At 33.7% G+C, this 16525-nt stretch overlaps 1 protein-coding gene across 2 annotated transcripts in view; it reads left to right on the plus strand.

Moving 5' to 3' along the window:
• AGMO (alkylglycerol monooxygenase) overlaps positions 1–16525 on the plus strand; it is a 390540-nt gene that overhangs the window by 224423 nt on the left and 149592 nt on the right. For both annotated transcript variants that reach the window (XM_037019894.2, XM_037019895.2), the window contains 5 exons: positions 4207–4273; positions 6491–6556; positions 6646–6725; positions 9927–10061; positions 11470–11586. In XM_037019894.2, coding sequence (XP_036875789.2) covers positions 4207–4273; positions 6491–6556; positions 6646–6725; positions 9927–10061; positions 11470–11586 — 465 coding nt within the window. The remainder of the gene's footprint in view (positions 1–4206; positions 4274–6490; positions 6557–6645; positions 6726–9926; positions 10062–11469; positions 11587–16525) is intronic.

Here is a 16525-nt window from a genome sequence, read left to right on the forward strand (position 1 = left end):
AGAATGATCCAGAGCAGTTCTGCTAGAAAAGTTAATTGATAGAATGGATGGCCCTTATTATTATACAACAGTCATTTTTTATTATTTGTTCATTTATAATAATATTTATTAGTATACAAGTAAAAGCCATTCAAGAAATGATCTTTTTGGAAAACAATTTGAATAAATGGGGAAAATGCATAAATTACTGTTTCTGAAGTTTGGGTGAGAAACTAGCCCCCAAGTTTTAATAAAACTAAAAACACAATAGAAATAAAAAGTGCAAAAAAGGAAGTCATCAAAAGCTCTCTATTTAGGAAATTGGTTCTTAACCTCTGCAGACTTTTGTATCTCTTTGAGTGTACGATGGAAATGGCAGTTTCCCCCCTAAAAATATCCATAGGCATATATTCATAAAATTTGGTTTGACACTTCAGGTATTCTCGATCTTCTGAAACCCATCCCTGGTCTTTCTAGGCATCTGGTCCTCAGGTTATGAAACCCTGACACAAAACTATAGGATACAAGATTTAGACCACTGCTTTAGAGACTCAAGAAATACTAGAAATGCCTGAAATACCATGAGAGACAGTTTAGAAGCTGAAATCCCTGGGCTGTTTATAATTATCTGGATTCATTTTAACTGAAATGTAGTCAAAAAACATGTAGTTATCATTTTCCATTAAACTTCTGAAAGTATAAATTACTTTCATTTGATGGGAAAATTGCTGTATCTCTTAAAAGCAATATGATAGAAAAATAGAAAGATTCCTGAGCTGAACCTGAGAAGACTGTAGGGTTTCCTCCAAGCTATCGGAAGTTGTATTAGTAATTTAATTTCTCTGAGCTTCAGTTTTATGCTTTTTTAAAAAAAATAGTAGAGTATTGGACTATATTATTTTGAATCTTTTTATAGATTCTGAAATTTTATAATTTAAATTAAATAAATCTAAATATAAAAACAAGACAAGTAAATAACTTCTTCTAAAAAGGAGAATAGCCACAATTATTTCCACAGTAACATATTTTCAGGAAGTGATTCAAAGCTAGATGTGGTTGAATTGCTAAATGACTGGATTTGCAAAAGTGGGTGATAATTAAGTCATTATGCTAGACCCTTATTAACTATTAATGACTTCTCCATGACTTTGAGTCAGAAGGGTGTTTTACAAGAGAGACTCTGACTGGGCTGTCTGAATGATGAATCATCTCCCACACTGAGGTGGTCTTCCCAGCTCCAAGGTACTTATAGGAACTACCAGGAATTTAACTGTGGTTGCCTGTGTTGTACTTGGCTTTTAACTAAAAAAAAGAAGAACTTTCAATATTGATATCACCATTCTTTAGCCTGCAGGAGCAAAAGATTTTCTTTGAGAAAAAGTGCTTGACATTAAAAAAATAACACAGCCCGCCAAGACTCCCATCATCTGAATGCACTCACCATTTGTGTGGCTTTAAATCTGGCAGCACGTACACCAGGACTAAGGATCAGAAGTGCATCTGGGTAGCAGAAGCCAGTCCATGTATTCTCCTCCACCCCCTTTTGTTGTCTGTTTTTTGTAACACATGTTAGGCACCAAAGAGACAAACAAGGATAAAATGTTTTTCTCCTTTCCCATATGGTTCTCCACCAGAGATACAAAGCCTAAGCAAAGCATCAGATTTCAATGTTCAGACTGCTGAGAAACCCCACTCTCTTGTTCTCTATCCATCACCATTCTTCTTCCCAACAAATATTTTTCCACCAAGTACAAAGCAATGTAGTCCAATGACATACAGTGTTATTCCTACTTACTCCCTTCCCAGTGCCTGAAAATTAATACTGCATTTGAGGGATAATAATTTTTGTGCCTCATTTCATTGGAATACAGTCTGATTAAAGGGCATTAATTCACACTATTTTGAACACTGAAATTTAAAAATGCAGATAGTTCGTGTGTAAATGAGTTCTGTTCTATGAGTTAACCAAAAGTCTGTTGTTTAGAACTCTTAAGACATTTCTCATGGAAATACTTTAAAAATGGTGATAAAATTTCAGGATAGAAAAAGGGGAGAATAAAAAGAAAGGAGAGAGGGAAGGAAGAGAGGAGGGAGAGACAGAGGGAAAGAGGGAAGGATGAGAGAGAGAACCCTAAATCAACATACAACACATAATATTAAACATCATTTGCATGCAAACATTTCTGTCTGTTCCAAAATGGAAAGTAAAAATCTCTTAGAAGCAGAGGTGCAGGGTAGGTGGCAAGGACTGTTTCAGGTGTGTGAACAATGGGGCTAACAAGAAAATGATGTTGGCTCCTGCCCTGTTGTGGGACAGTCTCGTTATTTGACAACACTGCAGCAGCTTCTACATCAAGAGGGTACAGGACCCCACAAACTGAGGACTGTGTGGCTACTGACTGTGTGGCTGTTCCCATTTGCAGAGCAATTATAAATGGGGTGTTTTAATGTCAGAGATTGCCAAAAACATTATTAAATCCTGCTAAAGAAAGAGTTGCAATCTCCAACTATTTGGGGGAATTTAGGGGTCTATTAATATTTTCAACTGGCTAACTAAGCATTGCTATATATGACCGAAGTGTCCATTTCTTTTATTTAAAATTTTATAGTAAAATTTTTCAAACATTCAGGACAGTAGAGAGAATAATAGCATGAATTTATGATCTCCATCACTTCAAAATCTTATGATGTTGATTCATGTTCATCAGTTATTCTTTTTTCTTTTCTTTGCCATTGTCAAATATTTTGTAGAAAAACATAGCTCTTGTGTCATGTTTACTTCTGTTATACAACTCTAAAAAAAGTATCTTTTCTTACACAATACAATGTTACTTTAATGTCCAATAAAAGCAGTATTTTTTAATCATGTAATCATGTAATACTCTATTCATGTAATACCCTATTTCATGTAATCATGTAATACCCTATTCATAATCAATTTTTCCTTATTGCCTCTAAAGTGTCTTCTATGTTTGGTTTCTTCAAATCAGTATTCAAACAGTAGTCCCACACTGCATTTGGTTATGTATCTTAAATGTGTTTTCATCCTAAGTGGTCTCATCTCTGTTTTCTTTTTTTTCCATACACTGACTCATTGCCAAATTCATCAGTGCCATGATTGTCAGTGGCTGTTTTCTTTTTTCCTGTATGCCTCATTTAATTTATTTCATTTTTCTTCATATATTCTTTAAATGAAAGTTAATTCTAGAGTGATTTCTTAAAATACCATAGCAGTATTTTGATTTTGTCACTAGTTGGCTCTAACAAATCCATTTAGATATGATTAAAGAAAATATTTTGTTATCTTCCATGGTTAATGGAAGAAAGTATAATGTAAATTGAGATAAAGTGTTTCCATATTGCTCAATATTAATTGTATAACATGCTGAATGTCTTACATATGGCCTGCTCTGCTTGTTTATGACACCTAGTTGGTTCCTACACACCTTAGAATTTGCAGATTCAAAGGAGATTGTTACTGAGAAATGTTGATAGAGAGCATTAGAAAGCTGTGACCAGATTTTGAAGGGTCTTAATTGCAAAAAAAAAAAAAGCAATGTACATATTTGCATTGTGCTTCTAGAATAGACTGGAAGATGGTACATCTACAGGTAAGAGACCATTTAGGATTCTATTCGAATAAGCAGGATCATGATAATGTAATAGACACTGCAGTAGTAAGTCATTGCTACATGGTCTATTATTATGTTAAACCAGCTCTGGAAAATGAATATAATATTATGTCTTCCTTCCTTTGGTTATGCTCTACATAAATCATCAGATACATAGTTGAAAGTTGAAGAATAAACAAGGACATGAAACCTGGGGTAAGAGTGCTTGACAATAGTAGTATATAAATATAATGACATTTGTAATCCTCAGAACATTATTATGCAGGTACACTGTTGTTATTTCCGTTTTAAAGATGAGGAAACTGAGTTACAAAAAGCGTTATTTTCCCAAAGTCACATAGTAATAAATGGAGGATCCAGGAACTGAATTTAGGCAGTCTAGCTCTTAACCTCACTGTTATCCTGTCTCTCAGAATAGAGTTATTTGTTTGCTGTTTCCTTTATAAGAACACCAGGAGGTAGAGAAACTTCTAACACTGATGCCAATCGTGAAACTTGAAATGTCTTCAAACCCATGTGGGATTTTAATGTGAGTACTTAAGTATTACATGTAATTTTTATGATAACTGTATAAATATCCCTATGTTTTAAACAGGTCATCAATAACCTTGGTCCTCTGGAACTGATTCTTAATACTCCCAGCCATCATAGAGTTCATCATGGTAAGGGAATTTGGTCTTTCTTTCCTTCTTCATTTCTTTAGAAATAATATCATTTTGAAGCTTTTCATCACAATCATCCCACATGGTCACCATACACACTATGCAAATAGTCATCATTTCTTCCTTTGTACCTGAACAAACCTCATCTCCAAAGCAAGGACTAGAGAAAAAAATCAAAAGAAAAAAAACAAAATCCTTTTCAAATGTAGCTTTTGGACTTTCCTTTTGGCCTAGATCTCCTCAGTTGTAGTAGAAAAATGAGTTAACTAGCTGAGGTGGTATACCCTTTATATCTTGAAGGAGCCTATTGAAGGCCATTCCTTGACCCAATGCTCAGGGTCATTTCTGTGTGTAGCCAGAGTCTCTGATCTTGAATATTGTTGGGATTTGAGGAAAGTAAACAACACTTCACTTTCCTGTCTAAATTGTGTGAACAAACTCAACATACACTGCATTTGTCTGACAAAGAAAAAAATCCCATGTGGCTAGCACCTGAAGTTTAAAGACACCACTTAAGACATAACAGAAACGTTTACATTTGTACACCAAAAGACTTGTACAAGTATGTGCCTATCAGCAATAGGAAAAAAAGAGATATAACTCAAGTATTTATGCTCAGAAGACTATTCATGAAATGGAGAAATCTATAGCAATGGAAATGCCCAAACTGCTGTGCCATGCAGCACTTCCATAAATCTCACAAGCATAATACTGACAGACAGAAGCCAGTAATCAAGAGTAAATACTATTGTCTGTCTGACCAGTTTCAGGCATCCCTGGAAGCACTGGAACACTAAAGGCCTGCCTTCCCAAGAGGGGCAGGGCCCTTTTCGCATGGCAGGGAGCAGCGCAGAAGTACAGTCTCCCCTAGGAAGAGGAGAGGATGGGATCGCAGCACATGCTCAGTTTCTACTTCCAAACTCAACAGTCGTTCCCCCCATCCTGAAAGAATCATTAGTAAGGGGGTGGAGAGGGGAAGTGTTATGCTCTTGAGGCTCTCTTCACGTAAGTGAAACATGAGGAACGGAGAAGAACAAGTCCACACTGAAGAAGATATATTTGCTAGTGTTCTCTAACTTAAGTGCACCTTCCCCCTCATGTTGTTTTATGTCAGGGTTTCTCAGCCTTAGCACTGTTAACATTTTGGACAAGACAGTTCTTCATCTGGAGCAGGCAGGGGGGCTACCCTGTGTATTATAGGATGTTGGTCCCTGCATACTAGATGCCAACAACGTCCCCTTCCTGTTGTGACTAAGTCTCCAGACACTGCCACATGTCCCCTGAAGGGCAAAATGCTCCCTCCCTCCAACTGAGAACCACTTTTTAGCCCACATATAGCAATGGTTTGCATCTGTGTAGCCAACCTCACTCTTTTTTCACTGAGGGAAATTTTAACTTGTGTCTTCACTCTCAAATGTACATTTGCCTGGATGGAAACCATGCGAGGACAGTTGAGTTTGTTGGGGTAGTGACTTGGTGGGTTAATATTATTTTTTTTTTGATTTGCAATCATGTGGATATGCTTGTGTCTATTTAAACTTTTTTTTTAATTAAAGAAACTATGCCCAGCTATTTAAATTTAAATTACAATTTGCTTTGAAGCAGGAATAATATATATGATATGAGTTAATAAAATTAATCAAGGGTAATGGAATTTAAACATACCTTTTATGATTAAAAAATAATAAATTCTCACTCTAAGTAGAAAGTTTTCTTCCTGGAAAAAATGCAGAGAAAAAGGGTAGAAAGAACAACACACTCCAAAATTTTAAAAAAAGTACAAATGTGCATATATTATTTATTTCCTATTGCTTTTTTTTCTAGGCCATTTCATTTTTTCAGGACTCTTTGATAGTCCTGAAAATAGAATTACTTAGAATTATCCCAGATTTTTAAGAAGCTGGAAAAGTGTGAGCATGAATTTTTTAAGTCTGGGATAATTCTAAGTATATACAGTTTTAAGGAAATCTTTGCTCTTTTTAGTGAAATGAACCAGAAGATAAATAAAATGAAAACAAAACTTTATTTACTAGCAATAAAATATTTTACTAGCAAATAAAGTCTAGCATTGTCAGTGAAAAGACATTCCTCAGAAAATCATTCTGCTGCATAAGTCTTCATTTTGTGAATGGGTTCTAAAATACAGTGAGTTGTTTCAAAAGCCTAACTTCGTTTTTCAAAATAATTATTTTTCAAAATAAATATTTTGTTTCACAGGCAGAAACCGTTATTGCATAGACAAAAATTATGCCGGCACTCTCATTATATGGGATAGAATTTTTGGTAAGTAAAACATGTGGGAATAAAAAAATTAAATTAGCTCTTTAATTCACAAAAAGTCAAAGATCATATTGTTAATATTTATCTTCCAGGGACATTCCAGGCAGAGAATGAAAAAATTGTATATGGTCTTACACATCCCATTAATACGTTTGAACCATTTAAGGTGCAGGTAATGTAATTGGTTTTGTTTTTTCTGAATTAATTTATATCTGTTTTTAAATCTTATATTTAAAAGAAAAATCAGGTGTTGAAAGGTGAAAGTACATTACACTACTCAGAAAAAACATTTTTAACCATAAAATAATTTGGAAATAACTCTGGCACTCAAACAAAAATTTGAATCAAACTGGGCAAAATACATTTGAGAGCAACTCATTAAAAGAATTTTTAAATGTATCTACTACCTAGAATAAAAAAAAAGCTTTATTGCAAACATATTCTTTCTTAGAAAAGACCTGAATTATATTAATTTATTCAGAAGGAGCAGTAGTAAAATGTATAATTAAGGCTGATACCACAATAAGAAAAATATTTGCTTCAAGTCTACATGACCTTGGTTAGAAATTCAACATGAGTCCTTTGGCCTACTCTTCTTAGATCTAAGTGTCAGGAGCTACTACCAGTTGGTCAGGTCTGCACATTACCTCACCTACCTTAAGACTTGCCCTGGACCAGTTTTCTGTTAGACATGTGGATTGGTTGTTCACTGGGCACTAGAGGAATGAGGAATGTCTGTGAAGCTCTGTTCCATCAGTGGCAGACCACCACAAACACTCTTGGGGTTAGGTACTAGTAGCAAATGAGAAAAAGATAAGAATGCTCAAAAAACTGAAGAGGTCAGTCTACAATAGCTCTTCACGAGGGACTGGGTTTATAGCATTCAGCAAGGGAGGAAATTACAGGTTCTTGTTGGGTCTGCTTTCCCAACCTACCTCTTCAAAGTTTTAAAGTTAAAACATTGAACTTTTACTGTGTGCAGTGTATTGCTAACAGCTCAGCAGTGTAACCAACTACTCAATATTTAACATAACCATTACTATACCAAAAAGGCCATCACCAATTGCCTTTGGCTTTGCAAATGAAAGGCATTTTTATCTCACACTTCAAAATAGAAAAGTTAATTATTTCTCTTCTTTCTTCTCAATTATCGGGCATTTCTATCTTTCTCTCTCCCTCTCACTCTGTTAGGCATTACTAAGAACTTAACATATTTCTCAAGAGAATACTAAAAAATATTTCAAGAGTACTTTCTTAATAATAAGCTTTATAGAGTTGAAATCAGTTTAGAAATAATACATTGAGAGCTACTTACTTCTTCATTTGGTGTAGTCTTGTCTCCTTAATGTGGAGATTAAGAAATAGGTGAGTTGGTCTGTGTCTTCTAGGAGTGAGTCTTTACAGCTTAATGTGCCTGAATCATGGAAAGATCTTTACTAAGTGCAAATTCAGCAAGTCTGAGTTCTGTTCCAGATTTTGTGCTTCTAACAAGCTCCCAGGTGATGCTGGTACTGCTGTTTCATGGCCGATCTTTTAAGTAGCAAGTGCACATTCTTGCTGAGGAAAAGGGGTTCATATTTGAAACAAAGTAAAGATTGAAAACTGTACAGCATGAGCTGCACAAAGAGTTGGAATATTAGAATTTGGGGAGACACAATATTCAGTCCATCACAGATGTTTATGAGGTGGGGTTGAATCTGTCCGTTTCAATTCCCCCGGCCTCTGCCCTCACATAAACATTTTCTTTAGCATAGTAATTGTCACAACTGAGTCTAAGATTTAGTCTTCTAGATGCTCACTTACACTGTCAAAAATGTCAAATCAGCAAGCTGTAATAATTAGTTCCTGTATCTACAAAAAAATACATACTTTCATTTTACACTTCTATTTCTTTATATTCAGCTAAATTTCCTACATTCCCCTCAGTGGCACCAAAAGCAACTTAGGATGGCCCTCACTAGTTGGAAAGGTTTATTCCCCACCCTTATTTTTAGGCATAGACCACTCACCTTGCTCTCCCTTGGAATCCAGTAGTTTCAGGGCACTGGAAAAGCAAACAAGTGATAAAGTGTTCCTTATTTTAAAACATTCCCATATATTTCTTGTGGCTTGTGTAGAGAATGAAAGCAATAAAATTGCAGTTTTCAAAATAACAAAACAGAGAAGTATATTAATGTGTGTTTTGAGTCCTAAGTGCATTAATTTTCTATATTATTATTATACATTTTATATTTTATATATTAATATTCTCTATATTATTGCAAATCCCCAGCTTAAGTTTCCATCTAATATTTTCCTTTTTCCCAAACTCTGTTCACTAAGCCTATGTTGTTCCTTAATTGCTTCAGATTCCTTATTGTAATATTTAAGCAATTTTAAAAACCATTTTATAATCCTAGCCATTTAAATTGTTAAGTGACAATGGAAATGCCAGTGAGACCACAATTCTGACAGAGCCAAACTTCTTTCTGCATTAATTTATTACTACACTTAAGATATATTTATTTCTAGAGTCCAGAACTGCTGTCCAATTTCTAGGACTGTTTTTAGTACTATGATACATTATTATCACATGTATGGTATGTATAGCTGCTTGTTAGCACATATTTTTGAGTACTTATCATGTGTGGGCATACTCTTAACTTCTGTACATGTCAAATGTACAGTGTTTTTATTTAAAGAATGTGAATTCCTGCTGTATGCCTCATCACAAACTCTTGACTCAGTAAGCAAACGCTACCTTTCCTTATGGTACTGCTGAGGAACCTACTATCAGAAATGGCTTTGAACAATTCCATATTTATAGACAGGTTTGTCTGTAACTCAGTATGGTAAATGAAGGGCTACTTTAAAATATTTTAAATATGCACCTGATAAAATAAAATTTAATAAATTAATAATATTAATTATATAATATTTTGACAGATATGCAATATTTTTGCATGTTTCTGTATTCAACCTTAGTGTCTATTTAGCAGGACTCTAGAAAGGATGTCATTAGACACAGATAATAAGTGCATAGGCTGCTAGTTAATTCCACTGGAAGGAAAGCCTCTTAACTTATTCCTTTTACTTTGCTGATTTTCTAAACAAAAGACCTGTTTTTTAATTGCAAAATTATAATTTAGTGGATCTTCAATAAAATTGACAAAAATATATTTAAACTTAAGGGACACAAAATTCATTGCATGAATTATAATTTAGAATGTAATTGCCTGCTAATCTGTTTAAACAAATTATATAAAACCTATGTATTAGAGAAAATACATGTGAATTACATTGAACGGTTAAATAAAATGCATGGTTTATTGTATTTAATATTTTTGTTATGAGTTTTTCTTATTTTAAATAAGCTATGTTTTTATTTTTCTAGTTTCACCATTTAGTTTACATATGGACTGCATTCTGGGCCACACCAGGATGCTTCAATAAATTTTCTGTCATATTTAAAGGACCAGGATGGGGTCCAGGTAAACCGAGACTTGGACTGAGTGAAGAAATCCCAGAGGTAATACAGAGCTCATGAGTTTGGGGTTGGTGAATATTGGTCTGAGACAGCCCTCTGTAGTACGTAACTTAGTGAGTTGCATACCACCTAGGGGCCAATATGAGGGGTGCCTTCTGCCAGGCAGACATTGCCTCTTACCAGGAAGCATGATGTGTGGGGCAGAGTGGCAGATGCCGGTTTTCAAATCCATTCAAACCCATAGTAGTGCTTTTGTGAAATGTAAAACTATACAGATAGATGTGGCTGAGTCAGAATCTTTAAACACTAGAGATGAAGGAACGCTTAAAGATGATTTAGCCTGCATTGTGTTCATGAAAACTGAGGTCTCCAGAATGGAAGGTCTAAAGCCATACCAAGACGATGCAGTTATTGGTTTGAATCGTAACTTTATACATTTGTAGTAGAGTAGTAGTATTAAATATGGAAATCACATGAAAAACCCAAACAAAAGGCAGAAATTTATAACAGTAGAAATTAGATAAAAAATTCAATTTCAATCTAGAATTCCTCTTACAGAAATGAAAAAGGTATTTATTTCCAATGATTCAGGATATATATTGTGATTCCTTATTAAAATAACTGTCATTAGTAATAATATAGAAACAATGGAGTAAACTACTGCTAACTTCAAAGATAATTATGAGTATAAAAATTAGCCAGTATTTCAAGAAAATAAAATCATATGTTCTATTTGCATATTATTACTTTTAAAAATCCTAATCTAGAAAAGGATGTTTTCTCATCCAGTTAGGAAAACTGTTGTGTTTAAACTTCCCAGATACTTTTGGTTACGTTCAGTTGTGTGACAATGAGCTGACCTGATATAGGTGAAAATAATTTGCTTATGTCAGCTTCAAAAAGTGTAGTTAGCTATGATCCATTTATTATTTTTTCTTTTTTTTAATAGTCCAAAGTGAATATTTAAAACTGTATTGGTGCCTAAATCTGCATTATAAAAATAAAACTGTAGAGTTTCTGGGAAGCTGTAATTGAGAAATGTTTCCAGTAAGGCAGTCTTTCCCTTTGAGGGATAATTATCTACACTACCTAAAACCACCTTTCGTTTTCTCTTTTGCTATACTTTCACATAAAATCATGAAGATATTTTCATATTTCCTATTTTCATGCTCACTTGTTTACACTTATCATCAGTACATGTTGCTGAATCAATTCTTATATTGAACTCTGTAAGTTAGAGTAAGTCAAAATTATAATGCTTCTGAAATGAAAAACAACTTTCCTAACATTTTTTTTTACCTAAAAAAATGAATGTCAGTCATTTTGGAAAAAAAGAATAGCAAAATCTTTAATTTCCTTTTTCCCATCTCCTCTTTACTTAGTGTAAAGTTCAGTGAGAAGAATAAGACAGGGAGCAATCTAAAGGAAAGGCTCTTTCTTGTCTTCCTAGGTCACAGGGAAGGAAGTTCCTTTCTCATCATCGACATCTCAGCTATTAAGGATGTATGCCGTTGTACAGTTTGCTTTGATGCTGGTATTTTATGAAGAGACCTTTGCAGATAAAGATGTAAGTGGCTTTCATTTTAAACAGTGTGAGAAAAATATCTGTCACTTTGTATGAAAATAAAAATAAGCTCCCCATGTTAGAGCTGTGCTCTATTCTTTTCTGTAATTGTCTCCTTTGATTTTGGCAATATCTCACATTTAAACAGGTAAATTAATTCTTCTAGAGTATTAAATGTAAATTAATTAATTACATCTAAAGTGTTACTGTAGAGAATGGCCATCAATAGTATGCTGTTGATACTGATTAGATTTGAGGAAGCACACAAAAAAAGTCTTCCCTAAGAATTTTGAGCTACAAATCAGCCTTCACTTAGATATCCAGGATTTATACTAACCATTGGTTTATAAAACCTAAACTAAAAATATAATTTAAAGTAGTCTCAGGTTAGGTCTCATATGTCTAAAACACTCATGTTCAAATCATACTTGGAGCAATCCCTTTCCCTTTAAACCAAAGTCCTAGAGAATTCCCACAGATAAAGTGCCAATGGTTTTAAACTAAGAGTTAAAAAGCACAGAAACACTAAGAGAAAGCCAACCTTACAGAACATTAGCAGAAACAACTAGCAACAGAATCGAATCCTCAAAAACATCACATGTTGGAAATTAAAGTAACTAAATGCAGATTAAGTGAATATAATATGTTTGAAGAAGCAGAAGATAAAATTTAAAAGAAATTAAAAATCATGAAAGATCAAGAAACAAGAGACTATCAAAAATGATGAGGCACATTTAGAAATAACCAAATTAAACTTCTAGAACACAAAAATATGATAGCATGCAGTATTTGTACCTGTTGAACCATTGAGGAAATCACTGATTTAAATAGCAGGTTAAAGACAACTAAACAGAGAACTAATGCATTAGAAGATAGAGTAAAACAATCATCTGATAATATGATGCTGAAAGACATGAGATAAAAAAAAATTAATTATATTACATCTTAAATATAACTGGAAATTCAAAGTCAGGCATTTCTAGGATCAGTTAGTTCAGCAGTTCAAACATGTAGAGCCTCCAAAAAGGCTTCTCCACAATTTTCTTGACTTCTCTGCAATTTTCTTGGCTTTTATCATCATAAGATAATTACAGCAACTTCAGTAATCCTGTCCTCACAGACTGTGGCCAAACACAGAAAGTTGGGTTCTCCTGGAGCATCTTGTATATTTCATTTCATTTAAGAAGGAGACAATAAAGTCCCAGAATATTTCCCAACAAATATCCTTTCATATTTCATTGTTCAAGATGAGTTCACACGCCCACACCCAACCAGTAACTAACACCAGGCCATGAATTGACCATGAATGTCTTAAACCAAGCATAATTCACACCCTGGGAATAAAGGATTCACTTCCCCCTGAGCACATTCCTTCCTCATACTTGGACAAAATCAGCAGTGTTAGTACAGAAGAGATGGGAGATATTTTCAGACTGGGCAACCAATAATGTTTACCACAGTGTGTCCTACTAAATAAAATAGGTTTAAAGAAGGATATTACAGAGATTACTTGATAATATATTGAAGAAAGCCATTTAATTTTTATCATTATTTAAAGACTTCAATGATTGGTGTTGTCCGTATGTATGTGTGTTTTTGCATTTAGAATTAACAGCCAAACATTGCTGTAAGTAGTGACCCCAATTTTTAATAGACAAGTTCACATACGAATTCTCTGTCCACATATATTTTTTTAGAAAGCTATAGGAAAATATGTAATAGATGTTCCTGCTAAAATCAGAAAACAATTAATTGAATTCTAGTTTCCATTTTATAAAGTGAAAATAAGAAATAGGATATGATGTGACCAGAAACGTCTTGAGAATACAATGGTAGGAAATATACTGACTTACATTTGCTCTTTCATATATGAGCTAGAACTATTGAAGCCAATTCCACGTAGTATGGGGCTCATTTGCCTTGATCTTCAGAAGAGACAAAATTTGAACCCAAGAATTTACTTCAGGAGCAAAGCTTTCTTAAAAGCAGCCTGAACTACATCACTCATAGCACTGTGACATCAAACTGCCATAATGTTTAGACTTCTTAATTGCTTCACTAAGTTCTCATAATCATTTCTTGAAGTATTATATAATTAACTTATTAATTACTGTATTAATTTAGATTAGTGTATTAAATTACTTTGTTCTCTTAATTTGTTCACCTATATTATGACTAGAATACACATGTATTAATAGAGCTTAGATAGTTGAATGAGACCAGAAAAAAAGCTAGATCATGTACATCTCAATTCCTCTTGATATTCTGATCAATGCTGAGTACAATTTGCATTGCTGAATATTTTTAGTTTCACTAAATAAAACCTCAAAATAAATTATACTAATCTATAGAAACAAAATGAAAATGTGCCCATTTTTATTTTGAAATAAAGGCCCTTAACATTAAGTTCACCAGAGGATTTGAATGTCTAGGCATGTGTGAATGCTTCCTAGGTAAAAATGTAGCCAGACAGTGTGTATTAAAAGATGTAACTTGTAGCATGGTTTCACAAGATTTTTCTACTGCTGTAAAAAACTCTGTGAGAAATTCATCTAGATATATTGACAAGGAGAAATATCTTGTTGAAATCTTTTTCAAACTGAAATTAGAGTTGGAGACAGCTTCATTCCTGCCACAGATTAATTTTGAAAGGTGCATTTGCTTGTTTCCCACACACATTTTTCTTTGCTTAAAATATGCTGTGCAATGAGGAAAAGAGGTTGCTTATTTGCAAAATTCTATAGTGCCTTTCTAGTCTCAGGGATGTTTAAAAGCATATGAAGACATTAAAATCCAACAGCAATATTTTTTTTCCAGGTTGACTGTAGCCAATAATCACATAGAAAAGTTGTGGCTGACTTGTAATTGGGGATCCTGCTGTGGTCCCACAGCCTTTTCTGTTTATGCATATACCAGTGTAGATAAATACTTACTTGTTTTATGCATGCAAGTTCTGTATAAATAACTTTGGGAGTCAAAAAAGCAAGTTGATGGCCACCACAAAGGTGTAAAAGGCACATTCCTCTCTTACTGAAACTTGCAACACATACATTTAAATATATAGTGTTTAGTTTAGTGATATGACCCACAGACTTTTATGTTGATTTTGGTTTAGTAATGCTTGGGAAATCAATTCCTCAGCTGCAGGGTCCAGTTCATGGGGTGATATCATGAATACACATTTGAAATGAAAATATGGATGCACTAGCATGTTTTCAAAGTAAAACTAAAAGCAATGCTATCCTTTATAATAATAGACACACTCAAAACAGTTGAATATTTAACAGTCTAATAATACAATGTGTAATAGATTTACTGCAAATAGGTTTTAATACAGATTATTTGATGATATGTTTCAAGTTAATGAGACATCTGAGAATATCCAATATAAATTTGGAAACAGATTTTTATAGTTTTAAATTCCCTTGTATGCTGCCTATTGTAAAATATAATGGGCGCTACAACTTTGTTAACTAATGTTTTCATGTTGACGTGTTTTAATAGACTGTTTGGGGAAAAAAAATCAATATATTTAATTGTATTCTCCTGGCAGAGTGTCACGTGAACAAATTAGATCTAACTTAGGTCCTACAGGAAACCTCTCTAGTCAATATCTAGTGTATACTGTTTTCTTCAAGTATGGTCCTTTGGGATTTGATTTAATTTCCTAAAGTTTTGAGGTAGAAACTGAAGTATTGTGAAAAAGAAGAAATATGAGCCCAAATGAGCATCAGTTATGACCTAAAGCCATGAAATGAATGTAATAAATATTAGTAAAGGAAGGTCATTAGTGGAAGCTACCTGTCTGGTAAGCATAGACTTTAAGAATTTAGAAAAGTGATCATTGTGAGTTCCAATTAAAAATATAATTTTTGTTCATTATGTGGAAATGTAATAATGTGGAAAAATTGTACATTTAAAATTTTATTTACCTCAAATAATGAAATATTTCCTGTGAAATTAAATATATCTTTACACTATCAGTGTATGCCAAAGTTTGTTCAGCACCAGGCAGCTTCTTTAAAGTTATATAAACTATGGAAGCAAACTGTCTATCAGGTGAACAGATATAGAATATGTGGTACATATATGCAATGGAATATTATTCAGCGACAAGAAAGAGAAATCCTGTCATGTGCAACAACATGGATGGACCTATACTCAGTGAAATAAGTCAGGAGGAGAAAGACAAAGACCATGTGATTTCACTTACTTGTGCAATCTAAAAACAAAGAATGAACAAAACAGCAGTAGACTCATATTCACTGAGAAGTGACTGCTGGTTACCATGGGGGAAGGTTTGGAGTGGGTGGTTTGGGAGGGTGATGGGGGATAAAGGGGCACAAAAGTTCTCAATCATAATGTTAGGTTGGTCACAGGGATGGTAATGCAACATGGAGAAAATAGCCAATGATTCTGTAACATCTTCATATGTTGACAGATAATAGTTGTACTTGTGGTGGTGAGGATTTAATAATATGGGTAATTGCTGAACCACTGTGTTGTATGTTTGAAACCAATATAAGATTATATATCAACAATACTTCAATTAAAAAAAGTTACCATATAATAAGTATAATCAATCATAGGTTGATTATAATTTGAATTAAGATCTTATTTTGATTATTAAAATACTTTAAATAGACATTTTAACTCAGCTTGGAAACAGTCTAAATGCACAGTTCTTGGGATTCACAGTTCCTTATTAAAATTAGTTCTCATGAAAAGGTTTTGTCTCTCTGAGACTGTCTTTTAACATCTCTCTTTTTTTTTTGTATTTTGGGAAATAACTGAAAGATATACAGCTTATATTTCTACATTTTTCTTAGTGTGGCTAGCCTAAGGTCACATCATCAGGGATTAGTGTATTGTGATATCTAGGGCAGGGATTTTGTCTTTCTTGTTCAATATCTTAAACTTGTATTTACTGTACTGTGTAGTA

This window comes from Manis javanica, chromosome 6 (assembly GCF_040802235.1).
Source record: "Manis javanica isolate MJ-LG chromosome 6, MJ_LKY, whole genome shotgun sequence".
Taxonomy (NCBI): Eukaryota; Metazoa; Chordata; class Mammalia; order Pholidota; family Manidae; genus Manis; species Manis javanica.